The 18395-nt window shown below is 31.3% G+C and overlaps 2 protein-coding genes across 2 annotated transcripts; one reads left to right on the forward strand and one right to left on the reverse strand.

The window, feature by feature from the left end:
- The first annotated feature begins 597 nt into the window (after positions 1-597).
- Positions 598-15297, forward strand: LOC148276501 (uncharacterized). Its single transcript, XM_088234161.1, has 7 exons — positions 598-910; positions 1233-1365; positions 1524-2815; positions 5353-5533; positions 13376-13510; positions 13654-14942; positions 15023-15297. The coding sequence occupies exons 2-7, from the start codon at positions 1237-1239 to the stop codon at positions 15198-15200; spliced, it is 3204 nt and encodes a 1067-aa protein (XP_088090287.1). The 5' UTR covers positions 598-910; positions 1233-1236; the 3' UTR covers positions 15201-15297.
- Positions 15298-15959: 662 nt separating this feature from the next.
- LOC148276502 (uncharacterized) lies at positions 15960-17714 on the reverse strand. Its single transcript, XM_088234163.1, has 2 exons — positions 16856-17714; positions 15960-16705 (listed from the first exon to the last, which is right to left on the reverse strand). Exons 1-2 carry the CDS (start codon positions 17612-17614, stop codon positions 16262-16264), a joined length of 1203 nt encoding a protein of 400 aa, XP_088090289.1. The 5' UTR covers positions 17615-17714; the 3' UTR covers positions 15960-16261.
- Positions 17715-18395: the final 681 nt, after the last annotated feature.

Genomic DNA, 18395 nt, shown 5'->3' on the forward strand with positions numbered 1-18395 from the left:
AAGCATTTTAAGGGAGTTACTACATAATGATATTACATGTAGATTAAATAATAGCTTAGCGTCAAACAGCACCCCGAGATCCCTGGACGTCGACGCTCGTTCAAGCGTTACTCCATCCATGATATAACAGTTTAAATTGCACGAATTATGTGTTATTTTTTGGAAATTCTAGGGTAAATTTTGAATTCTATAATCATTAAAAAGAAAAAGAATTAATTAAAATATTTTAGATAGAATTTTTTTTTTTTTTTGGAATTGTGTTTTTTTTTACAAACAATATTTTGGTAGCATATTTTATTTCTGTGATATGTTTTAAGACATATTCTAATAATAATATTTATGACTACCAATTTACAGAGCGTTCGAATGTGTTAATGTGATAGTGCCGTCGGTGAACAAAGTAAACATATACTTTTTTCTCGTGTAAACACGTACATTTAAACGATTTGCATGAAAACTTATTGATATGCACATATAAAACAAAGGTTATTAATTATTTAAATGGACTGTTACTAAGTTAAACATACATTTTTAAAAAAAATGCGATTCAAGCAATATAATCATGCTTTTGAATTTCTCTGTAGGTCATTCGTGTTCATAATACGTTTATTTTTAAACTTTGTTAAACAACCAGACAAGTTCAAAATGCATAAAAATCTACAACAAAAATTCACTTTCAATTCAATCACGACCTTTCATAATTTGCATACTATTTGAAATTCATAAAACGTGTCATAGATAAAAATCTGAATTTCTTTCCTGATAACAGTTGCATCGATCAATTGCACATTTGTGTAAAATTTCCTTAACGACATGGTAGTCCGGCGCGTTAGCTGTGATGCATTATAAATAAGACACAAAGTCTAAAATTAAAAACTGACATAGTAAATAAAAACATACTTTCCCGCGGGTATGTTTATTTCTTAGAACATAATATTATACATTTTTGAGATTATTAATTATCTATACATTAAGATAATTTTTAAGACACTTACACTGGAACTAATTTATATTAAATTAAATAATATTTAAGATTGTTGAACAAACTTTTTGGTTTTGCTCCATATGTTCGAACTAATAATCTTTGTAACTCTATCTAGAAATCTTCGCTTAATTTAATTTTTATATGTTTTCTTGTCAATTTGTTGTTGGGTTTTATTTAAAAAATTTCATTATTTTTTCTATCGTACATATTGCATTTAAAGTTGAGCTTTTTCTATGAATTATTTTAGAATCATGGTTCAAGTAACGGTTGAACAAGGAGTTCTTGAAGGCACAATTGAAGAGTTACGGAACGGAAAAACATTCGCAAGTTTTAAAGGCATTCCTTATGCTACACCTCCTGTTGGAATACTGCGCTTCAAGGTTTGTGATTTCGAAATGGCGAAGGGCTAAGATTGACTAAAAACATAATTTTTCAGTTCCCATGTTTTGTGGTTTATTAATTTGAGGGTTAAATTATTTTGTATTTAAATCACAAAAGTAAAAATCTCTTTAGTTTATACGAAAATCGTTTGTTCTAGGCACCTTTACCACCAAAAAAATGGGTTGGAGTATACGAAGCAAAGACACATGGAAATGTATGCCCACATGTCGACGTGCTATCAGGAAAGATGATTAAAGGAAGTGATGACTGCCTGTATTTAAATGTGTACACACCAAATATTAAGGAACCGACATTACCGGTCATGGTATGGTTCCACGGAGGGGGGTTTCTATCAGGATCAGGAGACTCGACCTTATATGGCCCAGATTACTTAGTAGAGGAAAATGTTATCGTAGTGACTGTCAATTATCGCTTGGAGGTTTTAGGTTTTCTTTGCCTGGACACTCCAGATGTACCAGGTAATGCGGGTATGAAAGACCAAGTTGCCGCCTTAAGGTGGGTCAAAGAAAACATCAAGTACTTTGGGGGAGATCCAAACAATATCACCGGTTTCGGAGAAAGTGCGGGAGGCGCTTCAGTCACTTATCACATAGTATCACCTATGAGTAAAGGTCTCATAAACAAAGCGATCGCCCAAAGCGGTTGCTTTTTAAACGAGTGGGCTTTATGCGATAGAGGGAAAGAACGAGCAATCATACTTGGTAAATCACTTGGCATAGATACCAACGATACTGACGAATTGCTGGAATTCTTACAAAGTTTACCTCCTCAAAAATTCGTTCAAGTTACTCGACTTACAATGACAGAGGAGGAAAAAACTAGAGGGGCACCAGTTCACTTTGGCCCCGTAATTGAAAAGATTTTCGTCGGTCGAGAATGTTTTCTGCCAAAATCAGGGGAAGATTTACTGGAAGATAGCGCGTTCGTCGATATACCCGTTATTTCTGGATACAACAATAAAGAAGGCCTCATCATTTTGCAAGAAACATTAATGAAAGCGAAAACGCTTAATGAACACTTTGAAAGAAAAATACCCAGGCGTATTGTTAGAAACGTTACAAAAATTAAATTAAAAGAAATAACAGCGAAGGTGAGACGATTTTATTTCGGTGATAAAAAAATAAGCCTCGAAACTTCGTCGGCCATCATCGATTTGAACTCGGATTATAACTTTTCGATTGGAATGATTGATTTTGCGCAAAGAATAAGTAAACTGTTTTCTTCTCCTGTTTACTTGTACAGGTTTTCAGGGTCTAGTGAATTTAATGTGATCAAGAGCAATTTAGGTTTGGCTGATTACAAAGGAGCGTGTCACGCAGACGACATATTGTATTTGTTTAAACCACATTTGAACTTCAAAGAAACCTCAGAAGGATGGACGGTATTAAAAAACATGGTTAAATTATGGACAAATTTTGCAAAATATGGGTGAGAATAACTTTTTTATTTTGTCAAAGTATCAATTAAACAAAATTGAATTCCCAGTGCGCGAATAGTTATGTACCAGCAATAAAATTAGTAAAAGATTAGGAAAAAGCTTATTATTGTCAGCTAACTTTCCAGTGTATCTTACATTCAAAATATCATTAATCTGTGAATGTTTTTTTATTATTTGAAATGATTTAAATGATAAACAAAAATAATAAAAAAATCGAATGCATCTTTTCCCAGAATTCTAAATAATTATAACACTTTTTTCACTGAATATCAATAGGTATCTCCTCACTTTAAAATGCTAGAACCCTTATTAAAAATAATCATTTTAATTTAATCTAACTGTACCTTCCTAATATTTAATTTTATGTTCACTTTAATATTGTAATTATTTTCTCTTGTTTGAAAGAAGAAAGGAAGGAAGGCTGATCTGGGGTTACTCCGTATGGATCCGCCGGCGAAAGGATTTTAAGTCCGAGTAAACAAAAAACTTTTTCTTTAATTTTTTTTATTATTTCATTAGTATTCAAATATTGTATTTTTTTTACGTGTGGAGTGATTCGGAGTGGATTTTTAAAGGAACAATTTTTTTCTTCTTTTTTGACATTGTATTTAGTAATGTATAGAAAACTATAACAGGCCTATAATTTTGGTTTATTTGCAAATATTTTTTTTTGTTACAATGGTCGTTGTTTTCTTTTAATAAATAAAATATTTAAAAAAATATATATTATTTTCTCTTACCACCTCATTAATTAGTACACCTATCGCTTTCTTTCTTCTTCTTCAGTCTTGTTCTTTCCATTGCTGGATAAAGGCCTCTTCCAAACGTCTCCATTCCTTCCTATCACCCGCTTTCATCAACCACGTTTTACCGGCAATAGAGGCAATGTAGTCGACCCATCTTTTTTGTGGCCTTCCAACACTTCTTTTGTTTGACCATGGTTTCCACTTTATTATTCTGGGTGTCCACTACTCCGATTCGGCGCCTTATTTTTTCATTTCTTACTGAGTATCTTAGACATACACCGAGCATCTGTCTTTTCATAGATCGTTGCGTGCTTTTTAATTTCTGGCTACTTTTTTTGTGTTACAGACATGGTTATGTTACAGACCTATCGCCTACGTAAAGGCAATATTATTAATCTTACACTTTACGTAAGCAGTTCAAAGATTAATTTTCATATTATACAAGGAGGAATAAACACATATTTCAGTCAATTTTGTACTATTGTAAGAAATAAAATAAAATAAAATATTTTATTTCTAATCACTATTAATAATATATCTCATCACCATAAAGCTATTTTTTAGACAGACTGATAAAAAAATTCCATAAATAATAAATTAATAAAAAAAAAAATTACTACAAAGTAATAAGCTAAGGTATGTAAATAAATCTTCTTCAATAAACTCTACTTGGCTAGTGATGCACCTATTCCAACATTGATTTTATCATTGGAAACATTTTTGGAATGCTTCGTCCGGAAGGGCCTTCAGATGTTCTCTCATGGCCCTCTCAATGTCAGGAATAGTTTGCAAACATTTTTTTAAAACGGAATTTATATTTCGGAAGATTGAAGTGATGTAATTCACAATTTAATTCAATGAAAGTGGTCTAGCAGAAATCTAATTCTAAATAGCCCCCGCCCCACTGGCAAGGTAATTTGAAATGCCCCTTTTTTTTCTTTTTAGATTATTATTAATTTTGTTCTTATATTATTCTTTTAGTTATAACAACACATAAACTATAGTTTATGAGCATTGTTTTTTAAAAAAAACGTAGTTTTAATAATAATCTAAAAATTCTACCAAATCCTCCCAATATTGTTTCTTTTTCACTCCACAAGTGTTTTGAAACTAGGATAAGTAAATTAAACCTTTTTAAGGATAATAATCTCGCTGCGATTTTTCACACACCAATATAATATAAAAGACAAAAATCTTTTTATGTATATTAAATATTTATAACTGTTAGATTTTTCAGCATGTTTGTCTTTAGCCAGGCGAATGAAGAATACAGTTGTGTTTGTAGAATAGAACTAGATGAACGGGTGTTTTCAACTCGCTGGCTACTCTCAGGTTAAAATCCTGAAAAAGAAAATCGAGGGGGAATAAGTCGGCCTTGTCGTGTAATGGTTAATCTGGACCTGAGGTCCCAGGTTCGCATCCTGGCAGGTTCAACGTGAAGGATTTTTTTTAATGGTGATTTAAAATTGCAATATTTCACTGTCTTTGGACTGGTACCTGAAGCGTACGGCTAATCACGCTAATCATACATTCAAAGTGATCAAAATACGTCGCAATTAAATTGCCAATGCAGTGCCCTGTGCACCACTTGGTTCTGATAGGCAAATGACGACGATGATTGATTTTTCCCTCTATCGTAGAACTGTTGATGTTTTTTTTGTTTTTTTTTCATAAACATGTTTAAATAATTTATTGGTACATATTTATAATAAATACTTTTAGTTTTCATTGTTTCTTGTTTTTATTATTGTTTTAGATACGTGTGTCTTTCTTTATTTCAGAAATCCAACTCCTAAATGTGACGAACCGACTCCAATTGTATGGGAACCGACGAACGAACAGTGTCTTAACTTTTTGGATATCAATAAATATTTAAGTCCCGGAAAAGATCCAGAAAAAGAAAGATTTAAATTATGGATGGATTTATTTCAATTTGTTACAAAAACCAAGAAAAATTTTCAAAGAAGCTGACATTTTTTATCTGTTATTTATTATTAGACTGGTTTTGTTTTAATATGTGCGTATTTTGAATTGAGTTTACATTTTATTTACTAAGCGAATTGTCATACCAATACAGGTCTTTCTTTCAGGGAACGGGAAAATATTATTGTCAAGTTGACAAAGGGTTAAAATATAAATTTGAAAACAAATTACTATCGAATGTCCTAGAATTCGTTTTATTTATACATACCTAACACTTACCCATATACTGTCAAATATTTGCTAGATAGGTCTAATTATTATTGTATCAAGTACAAATTGGATCCTTGCAAAATACTGTTTTTTTAAGCGATGTATTTGTTTTTTTTTAAAATATATTATGTATCTACACCGACACATATTTATTTAGTTTTTGATGCTTTAAAAATAAAAAAAGTACTAAAAAACTATAATAAATGATTAGAAATATGAAAAAAGTATAAAAAATGTGATAAAAAAAAAAAAAAAACATATGCATTATAGTTTTAATGTTTTCAAAAGAAAAACGATGGGTACCCATAAATGCACCAAATTAAAAGAACCTATTAAGATTATGCTTTAAAAACGTGTAAATAAAAAAGTAAAGGCAAACGAAAAAAACAATTAAATCGTTCAAACGAAACATAAAAAATACTTGTTTTAAAAAAAAATTAAAGCTAAACGTAAATAAAAAAAAATTAAAGCTAAACGTAAATAAAAAATCTTTAAAGAAACAGTCTGTCTTCTAACCACTTTCGTTAAAAAACATGATTTCATTTTTTTAAAGATATCCACCAGAAGAAAATTGGTGATGGTTTGTACTAAAGAGTAATAATACGCCACCGGCTAATAGAGTCGCCCATATGGACACATACCATTGTTTCATTTAATTTAATTTTTTTAAAGTTACATTAAGAACATTACAGAGTATCCAATTCATTATCAATACAGTACAAAATATACACATCAGATTATTTAATAGAAAAGAGAAAAAAAAGACATGTAGCATGGACATACATATTACAATTTGGAAATTTCCTTCCTAAGAGAAATCCCACTGTTATAAAATATATCGACATCCGAGGCGATACTATTTTATTTATTTATTATTATTTATTATTATTATTATTTGCACCACAACAGGCCAGGAGGCTCAATTACAGCGGTGAATTACATCACAGAACACCCAGGCTTGAGTAAAATCACATTTAATTTTTGTGTTCTCACCGGGAATCGAACCCGGAACCTTCCGCCTGTGAGTCAAGCGTCTTGACCACTACACCACGGAGGCCGCCACGATACGATTGAATAACACGATTGCTCTACCTACCTTATTTTATTATCAACCAGCAATACGACAGGCCGTCGGTGCTCAGGTCGAGAATTAGAAGCGCCAACCTAAACCGTTCGATACACTTTTGTTGTTGAACTAAAAACTAAACCAGAAATTTGGAACGCTTTTGTTCTATGCAATAGAGTTAAAGGGCGTCTCTTTAAGCGGGAGCGAATTATTACTCTGAGGTTTGTACAGATTTTATTGCTTTTTAAAAAAATATTTTATACATGCATGTACTCATAATATTATGTCGTTAGATTTATTTAATCTCTTTTTGTGGTGAATTTAATAAAACAGAATAAATAAAAATTATATAATTTATCGACTTACACAGCCATGTTTAAAATATTATTTAATAAACATTTTCTTAGCCCAAAAATAATTAAATAGGGATAAAATCAACATTGAAAAAACATTGGGTACTTAATATATGTATAATTTTTACTTTAATTGTCAGTATTTTTATTTTAATCCTTGCTATTTTTTTCGATTTATACAAAAAAAATGTAAGTTCATGGGGGTTTTGATGGACATACGTAAGTTGTTAGATACATCCTGAAAATTATATCAAACTCCAGTCATCCGGATTGCCAAATATCAAGATCGTTATAAGGAAATAAAAAAGAAGTTTTTCATTTGAATGTAATTTAGCAAATAACTTTGCCGAACATGTTTAGGTAGGTTTTTAATATGCCAATTAGCTGTATTATTTCAAAAGCAATAAAACCTGGCACTAATTAATCCAGATAATCGGAGCTTTGCTGTACGTGGATTTTCAAAAACAGTTAAAAAAAATGTACCCAACGCAGTGCATAAACCAACCAATGACAAACCTAGACCTCCATACTCCCTAATAATTAATTATTTTTTCTTGAAATAGCAATCTACATGGCCAATTTAAATACAATGTTTATTAGTCATTTTTACAAAAACAAAATAATCACCATCACTAAGCAATTTTTTAATTTTGAATTCAAATCATGACGGTGCAAAAAACTTCAATTTATATTGAATAACTCAACATTTATAAAATCTGGCGTGACAAGCAAATTTTCAGGTTATTTATAACGTTTATCTAATAGAATAGTCGAAAACCGGCCGACGAACTGACAATCTATGACCACAGTTACGAAATGAAATGAAACTACTTGCTTTAGTAAGCTCTGTGTCTCCTTCTAACGTTTTAAAACAGACAGAAACAAACGAAAACACCGCGTTTATTCTTAAAGTGTGCGCAAACGTCTGCGCAGAACGTATAAAAACCAACATACAAAGTTCACTTTGTTGAGCTGTCAGATAGCGCTAAAATAAAATATAATTAATTTTATAAATAACATTCGTATGCAAGCATAACTTAATATTTATTTTACCAGCTGTGGTGGTAAAACGGTGAACAAAAATTCAGTGGCGTTAAAGTTATAAGTGCCGTTTTGTTAATACAATTTAAATGAAAACAATATTCACGAAAATGTTTTCTTTTCGTTCTATTTTACAAGTACACCAAAGAAGGAACATTCCTTCTCTGGTAACGTATATTACTCGAAATAGTGTAAGTTTTTTTTGAAATTTACTTTTAATATTAAACGTTTATTGTAGTATTTAGTTTGACAAATGAATTTTTGAGGTTAGGCGTTTGCGTCTATCGAAGTTTGATTCGAGTCGCTCGTTTACGTGGAAAGTGGATAACGTTTTCGTTGTGGTTAAATATACAATTGGTGAAGTGGCTAAGACGCTTGACCTACGCTCGGAAGGCTCCGAGTTCGAGTGAGAACGCCAAAATTAAAAATATATTATTTCATTCACCACTGTTATTGGGCTTTCTGGTCTGTTGTGGTGAAACAAAAAAAAATAATTGTTTGGTTTTGTGTTTTACTTTTCAAGTTAGTTAACTATGCATTCTAATACTACTATATTATTGTACCTAACGTTCAAAATTACTGCAGTAAACATGATAAGTAGGTAGGTACTTGTTCTTGAATTCTTTTGTATATATATTTTTTAAAACATAAGTTTCCGTAAAATAAGAAAAACGAGAAAGTTTGACATGCGACAACTGATAAACATGCCATTGTAGGTGAAATGAATTAACTGTCGGAATGGTTAAACTTTTATATTCGATGTTTTAGCTCTACGAGTTTTTTGTCTAAATATTGTTACAAAATTGTGACCATGGAATTAAGAATAGCCCAGAAGGAGCGTAGAATCACATTTGAATACATCGGACTGTGTCCGAAAATTCGCCCACAATGCCTTACTTTCGCCGCGCGCATTCGTGATGTCGCCGCGTAATGTTGCACGGTGGGAAAAATACAACCATAACACAAATTAAAGGTAAAAAAAAGCAATCTGTTAATTTCTCTAAAATTTAATTGTGCACGCGGAAATATTGATTGACACAACAAAGTAGATAAGTAAAGGGTCATTCAATAAGAGTATTTGAATTAATGAACTTTGAACTTAAAATATAAAACAAATTTTATTTTACATAAAACGAATATTTTTATATCATGTTAAATAATATTTGATGTTTTGAAGATAATGTCGGTTAAATGTCCACCACGGCGTTGTTTAATCCAAGGTCCAGTTTTCATTAGTTCTCTCATAAGATGAGCATAGTAGATTAAAAAAAATACTACCCTGGCAACACTAACGAACGGTCCATTTTCTTTTCATCGACAATCTGACAGAAGGAGAAATAATTCAATTTTTAGGGCTATGTATAGCGTGTGAGCTCGCCAATACATGACAGTAAAAAAATTATTGTCTTTGAATTTCCTAGAGTTTTAGCCATCGAAAAAAAAAAAGATTGGAAATCAAAGCAACAGACAATTGAAATTTGATGAGTATTATTTTAAAAGATTGTCTACTACGGAAAAAATACATCGAGAAATACGCATTTTTATTTGTTGCAATAAAAACAGTACAGTAAATGAGAATAAATCATAATATGCTTTATAATAACAATATTAATTAAAATGCAAAAATAACACAAATTTAAAAAACGGGTAGCGATTGAAAATAAAAAATACCGATAATTTTGTTTTCATTTTAAAATAGGAAAATTACAAATATACAAAAAAAAATTGTAACTAGGCAGCTACCAACACTGTTAAATTTCGAAACACCACGCAAATTTGTATCTCGGCTACGCCATGAATTTCTTATTAAATAATTTCTCACGTCACAAACTCGCCCCTGGGTAGCGCCTGCTAACGCCACTTAACAAAAACATCCTCGTTTTTATTACAATATTTCGGCTACGCCATGAATTTCTTTTTAAATAATTTCGTACGTCACAAAGTCGCCCCTGGGTAGCGCCTGCTCACGTCACTCAACAAACATTCTCGTTTTATTGCAGTATTTCGGCTACGCCATGAATTTCTCATAAAAAATGTCGTGTCACTTTTTTAATCTTCTGCTGACATCATCAACAAAAACATAATTATTTTAGCTTTTTTCAGATACACAACAATATTTTAAAAATACAGCGCTCCAGCAACCAAACCTATTTTAATAGTTCTCATATCAAACCTTTTGAATGAAATAATTAAATAGTTTATAATTCAATGATTATCTTTGAAACGTACTCTGCACAATTTATGGTCATTAAATTCAGTAACTTCTTGTCTATTGTAAATGTTAACTAGTGTTGTGGTGGTCAAACTGACATATGGAAAACAATGTGACCAGCCACACCCGATCACACCTAAGAACGAATTTCAAAAATATGAATTTTATTTTACAAATTTCTTGTAATGAATACAACAATCTTCAATAATTTCTCGTAACAATCAACAAAAAAATATTGTCATGCGTTTAAATATGAAATTACATTTATTTAAAGACTGGTAGTCTACTAATGAAAAGAATAAGGTAGGTACTTTTTATTTTTGCCAATTCACTTCTGTAATGTTGGCCAATATGCTTGGCAGTATAGTCACCAATCACAGTAAAGCGTGTCATTAGCGCACGAATTTTAAACGGGATATACTTATTGGACTCGCAAAACATTGAAATTAATTATTATTTCATAGTTTACGATAACCACTATTGTTAGCGTTTTAGTTTTTGTATTTAACCTGTACACCATGAATATAAAACGTGCAAAAAATCGCTCGCAAATCTATTATGTTAAATAAATTACGCATTTTGTGTGCTCAAACTAATACCTAGCGAGCACTTTTGTTTTCGCAACGTCTTTAATTTAATTAAGCAAAGCGTCGTTCTTATTTTGTCGATCAAAATATTTATAACCTATGAAAAATCGTAATCGACCCGTGGCAAAATGCAAATTATGCTAATAGTTCTTCTTAGTACTTTTTTTGGCTTTTCCACCTCCCAGCCGATAAAATGCTAGTAGTAATTTAACTAATGTGTGCTGTAAAGTTCCGTATGACCAAATAATATTATTTATTAATAGAATATATTATTGACATGTATTTCAAGCATTGCTGCATTCACGTTGTATTTCTAAGTTGAACTGTTGTGTTTTTCTATGGTTATGTTTACTGTCATCTGTCATGTATTGGCGAGCTCACAGGCTATACTTACGCCAATTTTTAAGTAATGTATTTGCTATTACACATTCATTTGCTAATTAAAATGAAATGTGATCCCATCCTGTTTCTTTAAGATCCTAGCAGTATTTCTACACTTTAAAAGGATACAACACGGCATAGTTGAATTCAAATCAGGAGTTGCGTACTGAGCGACGTCTACGAAGAAGCTAGTTTTTAACTTATTTTCCTGGTTCCGTAAGTAAAAACATACACGTTTATTTAAAATTATTGTCACAGTCATAGAATTAAGACTAGTCCAGAAACCGCATACGTGCATCAAACAGAAGGCGACTAAACTGCTCTTAAAAGAGTAGTTTTACGTTTTGACCCATTAGTTTCTTTGTAGATGTCGCTCAGTATGCAACTCCCGATTCGAACTCAACTATGCCGTGTTGTGTCGTTTTGAAGTGTATAAATACTGCTGGGATCTTAAAGAAACAGGGTGGGATCACATTTCATGAGTAATTAGCAAATGTATGTGTAAGTAGCAAATGCATTGCTTAAAAATTGAATTATTTTTCCATCTGTCAGATTGTTGAAGTCATATATACAAGAAACTGAACAAAAGTAACATAATACTATGTAGCAAAGACAAACAAAGCAATAAAATAATAATATACAATATATCCATAAACATATAATACTTAGAGCTAAACCATGCCAATAAAAATAAATATAATGTAAAAGTAAACTAATACTAAAAGTTAAACCAACGGATATTTATAAATATTTAGAAAGCGTGAAAAGGTAAATAGAAAAGATAAAAATGTATATAGGAACATAATATAATGTGAAACATTTAAAAATAAGAAAGAAAAAATAAGAAATATAGTTTTCTGACTAATTGGCGACAAATCACCATAAAACCACCTTATAAGCAAATATTTCATGTCGACCCTCCCAGGAATTGAACCCAGGACCTCAAGCATGGTAGGCGAACACGCCAACCACTATATTACTAGGTAGTTTCTTCACTTGATTTCTCTTTTTAGGATTTTTACCTGATTGTAACCATGGAGTCGAAGACTATCGTCCAGGATTCGGGTTCTATTTCACACACACGAACTGTAACTTTATCATAATGGATTTTATATTTTATCCTTGTATTGTGACATAATGTTACAAGGGGTTTTACTCATAAACTTGGTACAAAGTTAGGCCTAGGCATATTGGTAGAATACGGATAGGAATACTATCCTCATTATGGTGGCAGAATAAGATTGGTATTCCCAAGCTTATTTTACCACTATGCCTAGGCTTAACTTTATATCAGGTTATAAGTAAGGCCCAAGGTCTACTAAGTCTTAACTTTTACTAAATATAAGGAGGTACCTACCTATTGATTTTTTTTGTTGATTTTGTTATATTTTATATATTTTTATATACTTATAATTTCTTGATACCTACCTGTAAATGTTTCAATGTTTTTAAAAGTAATTTTAGAAGTTGGGTGTTTCACTGAATACAGGAAAATATAATATACTTTAATAAATATGTAAGAATTCCGATTTTCAACTGGGCTATGAAGTATTACATTTAAAGTTTAAGGTTTCTGAGAAGATTTAATAATTCGGAATAATCTCGCTTACATTTGATGTATTTAATAGTTTGGATGCACGCAAAATCATAGGCATAGTTATAAATTTTTATCGTCAATTACTTATAAAGTGCTATTTTTGTAATAAATAATACTACTTTAAAGGATTTGTTAAGTGGATGTTTAATATAGACTATAAGTAATATTTATTTATCGATGGTCATCTTTACCAGCCCCAAAGAAGGGTCTTAAGCCAAACAAATACCTTGGCTTTCATATTCCCTTCGCAAAGATGTTTTCCCTCTCTGTTTTAATAACTAATCCATCTTATTAAACTCCTGTGGGTTTAATTCTGTATTTAAGTACTTACAAATATTTAGACATACTCAAAATATTGTTTAAAACTATTTTAGAGCACACAACCCCGAGTCCATGTAAAACAAGGTGAACTTGAGGGAACTTTAGAAGATCTACCATCTGGTAAAACTTATGCAAGTTTCAAAGGAATCCCATTTGCAAAACCACCTGTTGGGAATCTAAGGTTTCGGGTAAGTCATTGAAATTAATACGGCTATTTTTAAGCTTTTATATGATTTGGAGTTACACGTTGTCTTACTTTTCCAAGCACAGTTTTATCAAATCGTATTTTGATGTTTGAAGAGTGACACAATTATTTTAATATTTCTTGCAGCCTCCTCTTCCACCAGAAAAATGGATCGGGGTACGCGAAGCAAAAGAGCATGGAGAAGTATGCACACAATTTGATTTAGCCACTGCATCATACTTAGAAGGGAGTGAAGACTGTCTGTTTCTAAACGTGTACACGCCGCACAAAAAGGGTCCACCGTTACCTGTCATGGTGTATATTCACGGAGGAGCATTCTACTCAGGATCCGGAGACTCTTTAATGTATGGTCCAGAATATTTAGTGGAAAATGATATTATCTTAGTAACTTTAAATTATCGATTAGAATCGTTGGGATTCTTATGTTTGGATACAAATGAAGTTCCCGGCAACGCTGGAATAAAAGATCAAGTGTTTGCTCTAAGATGGATCAAAGAAAATATTTCTCAATTCGGTGGAGACCCTAATAATGTAACTGTAGTTGGAGAAAGCGTCGGAGGATGTGCTGCCACCCTGCACATGGTTTCGCCAATGAGTAAAGGCTTAGGAAACAAATTTATTGGTCAAAGTGGAACTTTTTTTAATGAATGGGCTTATGCTCCTAACCCAAGAGATAGAGCATTTAGATTAGGTAAATATCTTGGTATTGAAACTAAAAACCCCGATGAGTTAGTACAATACCTTAGAAAATTACCAGCAGTGGAGTTGACTAAGGTCACGAAAGAAACACAAACAGAAGATGAAACTGTAAGAGGGTTGCCGATACGATTCTCTCCAACTGTAGAAAAAACATTTCAAGGACAAGAATGTTTTTTACCGCGACCACCAAGTCGTTTACTTATTGAGTCTATTCCTAATTGCCCAATACTATTAGGATACAATAACGGAGAAGGTTTATTTGCTATTAAAGATAACCTGAAAAAGTCTGATAAAATCAATGATGATTTCCAGAGAAAAGTTCCTCGAAGAATCTTCAACAAAGTGTCAAAGGAAGAATTAGTGAACATAACAAGAAATATTAAAGAATTTTATTTCGGTGATGAGGGCATAACGAAAGAAAACATAACTGGCATTGTCAATTTAGAATCCGACTACAATTTCAGTATGGATATTCTTAGGTTTGCGAGGCACATGGCCAATATTTCAACAGCTCCAGTGTTTTTCTACCGTTTTCAGGTTGACGGAGAATTCAATGTTATGAAAATGAGCCTTGGTTTAAACAAGTATGAGGGGGCGTGTCATGCTGACGACATATTTTATTTATTCAAGAGTGGATTCGAAACTGAGAGTGGATCTAAAACAGACCTGGCTGTAAAACGGATGGCAAAAATGTGGTCAAATTTTGCAAAATATGGGTAAAATAAAATTCTACATTGATGCCTACATAATATGTAGGTTGCGATTATTGGGTCTAACTTTTTATTGTGTTTTTTAGAAATCCAACGCCCGCTGTTGATGAACTGGTTCCAGTAATTTGGAAGCCAATGACTCAGATGGAAACCAATTTTCTAGAAATTGATTTTGACCTTCAAATGGGAAAAGATCCAGACAACGAAAGGTACGAGTTTTGGAAGAATTTACATAGAAACGTTCAGGTCAAATCTAAGCCATAGATAATTTTATTTATTTTGTTTGGTTTTCATTATAAAATAAAGGCACTTAATTTCAGTTTTTTGTAATAAGATTATAATAAAATTTTATTTTATTTAACGAGTTTTTAATTATTTATCAAAAAAATGCTACTTTAATGTGTATGTTTTTTAGGTTTACCTGAAATATTTTTTAAAAAACCTGCATATTTTTAATAAATCGAGGTTTTGAAAAACATATTTATGCATTTATATTTTTATAAAACAATAAAATTTATTTGCCAATATCATAATCATCATTACTTTTCCGCACCTTACTAATCGCAGCGTAACTTGATCATTTTTGTTACATGAAGGTAAGATGATTAGTTATACGCTTCAGGTGCCAGTCCAGGGACTATAAAATATTCTAGTATAAAAACGCCTTTTTTAAAACATATTTCATGTCAACCATGTCGGGAATCGAAGCCGAGACCTCTTGCATAGTTGATAAATGTGCTGACCACTACACTACGAGTCTGACATGGAAATATCTACGATCACTAAAATATTATTAATTAATTAATGTCTTGAAGATAAAATTCTGATTATCAAGCACTTTGAATTGTTTTTATTTCAGAAATTACTAATTTTGAAATTTCGTGATGTACATTCCTATAGTATTAAAAGGAATCTTTATCAACTACCTTATCTCTTAAACTTACATTTTTATAGTATACATACGCCAACAACATTTTTATCTTACAAGTGAAATAAGGTTAAATGAATAAATGATCAAAAATATAAATTGTCACGACGACATGCACTTTATTGTTTATTTAACCAACTTTTTAAAGTTAAATACTAATAATGATGTAAATAAGTCATTAATTGATAAACACAATAAATATATTGACATATGTAAACGTGTAAAATATTTTTTTAAAGGAATTCTTTCCCACTACGTATATTTTGCTGTCTATTTAAAAAAAATGTAATTGTTATTTAGACAGTTGTTCAAATAACACTTAGTTTTACCTTTACTTATAAACGATAAATACAAAAATTATTTCAAAAACAAAACATTGTTATAGAATGTTTATTTGTTATATAAGTTTTAAATTCAAGTAGTGAGTAATTAATCCCATCATTCTTTCAGAGTATTCATTTTCTGCATCAGTACAATTATTGTAGAAAAAAATTGACCCATTTCCAGAAGGATCATTATAAATTTGATCAATTTCATCATCAGTCTTCTCTGGACTGCACAGAACTCTTAAAACCACCAAATTATTAGCAAAAGCCGAAGGAAAATATAAAACAAAATCCTTATGAAATTGTTCCTCTGGATAGCAATGTTGTACGTCACAATTAAGTAGCGTGAGAATTTTTGAAAGAGATGTATAGTAAACTTGTATCAAATGTTCGTAGTGTTGGTTCCTCACATCCGAAGATATTGATGATGCCATTAAAAATAATATGTCTCTTACTGGAGAAGAATAATGCGAAAGCTGGAAGTCTATCATTACCATTTCGCTCGGCTGTTTGACCTGTAATAAAAGAAAAACGATAAATACTATTTTGATCCTTAAGAAAACAACAGTCGATGCATTGTTGTTAGCGAGTCTAATCGCTTCTTTCATCAATACTTTAGATTATCATGATAATAATTATATATTTTAATAATATATGCTACTTACCAAATCATACTTAAACAGCACATTTCGCAAGTTAAAATCTCCATGGCAAATAACTCCGAACTTTGGAGTTGAAGCTGGCTCCATCGCCTTTTGCAAGATACTTATACTTTTCTTATACCTTTTCTCTACTGATTTGTCCTTAATAACATTTAATGCATACTTCCATGCATTTTCAAAAACAATTTCAACCCGGTGTGATGCCACAAAAATGTCTTTAAGTTCAACAACAATTTCGTCGAATTTTGCGCGGTTTTGTTCTTTTAATGCAAACGATAAAGCATGAAATTTGGCTAATTCTTTTAGCATTATGCTTACATGACTCAAATCCAACACTTTCAGATGACTCACTTCTTTGAATTGATTCTTTTCTAAGTCTTCTAAAATTATAAAATCGTTTGTAGCTTGAATGCACTTGATAAAACGAAATTTATGATTCACTGGAATATGCGCTTGCATTTTGTTGAATTCAATAAAAACACTGTTGTATATAAATGTTTCTCTTTCGAACTTACTCGAAAGTTTAAGCCTTTCGTTTCTTGCACTTGAATCTGTCAATGTTTTTACGAATAAATTTTCAACTCTTTCTTGGTCGTTTTTGATTCCTTTAATTTCAATACGTTTGGCAACGCTGCAGAAATTTCTAGTTGTATTGTAAAAAAATACAGAATAGGTCGTGTACCCTTTATCTTGAATGTATTTTTGAACAACTTCATTCATTTTATGTTTAACGATATATTCCTGTTCTTTTTTTTGGTCCATCTCGTAGTTTTTAAACTTTTATCTATAGAATAGTGAATTTTGTATCTGAGGACCGAGTATCGACTTGCGCGGTTATCTCGTGAATGCAAACTGGCTTACTGACGAGACGGAATTGAAACGTTGTTTTTGTAAGAACGAGTCGATAAAATGTGCAACGGAGAAAACAATATATGCAGTACATTAAAGAATATGTCCAAACCGGGACGTTTAGAGCCATTCAGTCTGTATTCTCTATTTTATTTCCCAAGTCAAAGTAAATGAGATTACCCAAATGCATGCAGAGTTTTTACCAACGAAGATTGCAATAAGTTTTATCGAAAATTAGTAATACTTAATTGCGTATCGGGTAATAAGTTGTTCAATGGATATGACATCTTCAATATGGATATGTATAAATGTGTGAAATAAAACATTTAAATCCGCTCGAATCAGCCGGAAAATTCCACTATATGGGTAAATTATGCTGAGTATGCATTTTAGAAGGATTATATTTAATTTGCCCTTTCTCGAAAATGAAATGATGAAAATGATATTATAATATTATTTACCTAAATGCTTTGAATAAAAACAAATAGAATATGGAAAATAATAAATACGAAATATAATAATCATCATTGCTTTCCATACCAAATAGTGCATAGGCTACTGCATTGGTACACCAATCGCAGTATATCTTGATCATTTCTGTTACATGTAGGTAAGATGATGAGTAATGTTTTAGGCTCCAGTCGAGGGACGATGAAATATTCTAGTTCATAATCACACTTTTAAATATTTTTTT

The sequence above is a fragment of the Micrasema longulum genome, unplaced genomic scaffold (genome assembly GCF_059751315.1).
Source record: "Micrasema longulum isolate JH-2025_06_02 unplaced genomic scaffold, ASM5975131v1 h1tg001210l, whole genome shotgun sequence".
NCBI classification, from domain to species: Eukaryota; Metazoa; Arthropoda; class Insecta; order Trichoptera; family Brachycentridae; genus Micrasema; species Micrasema longulum.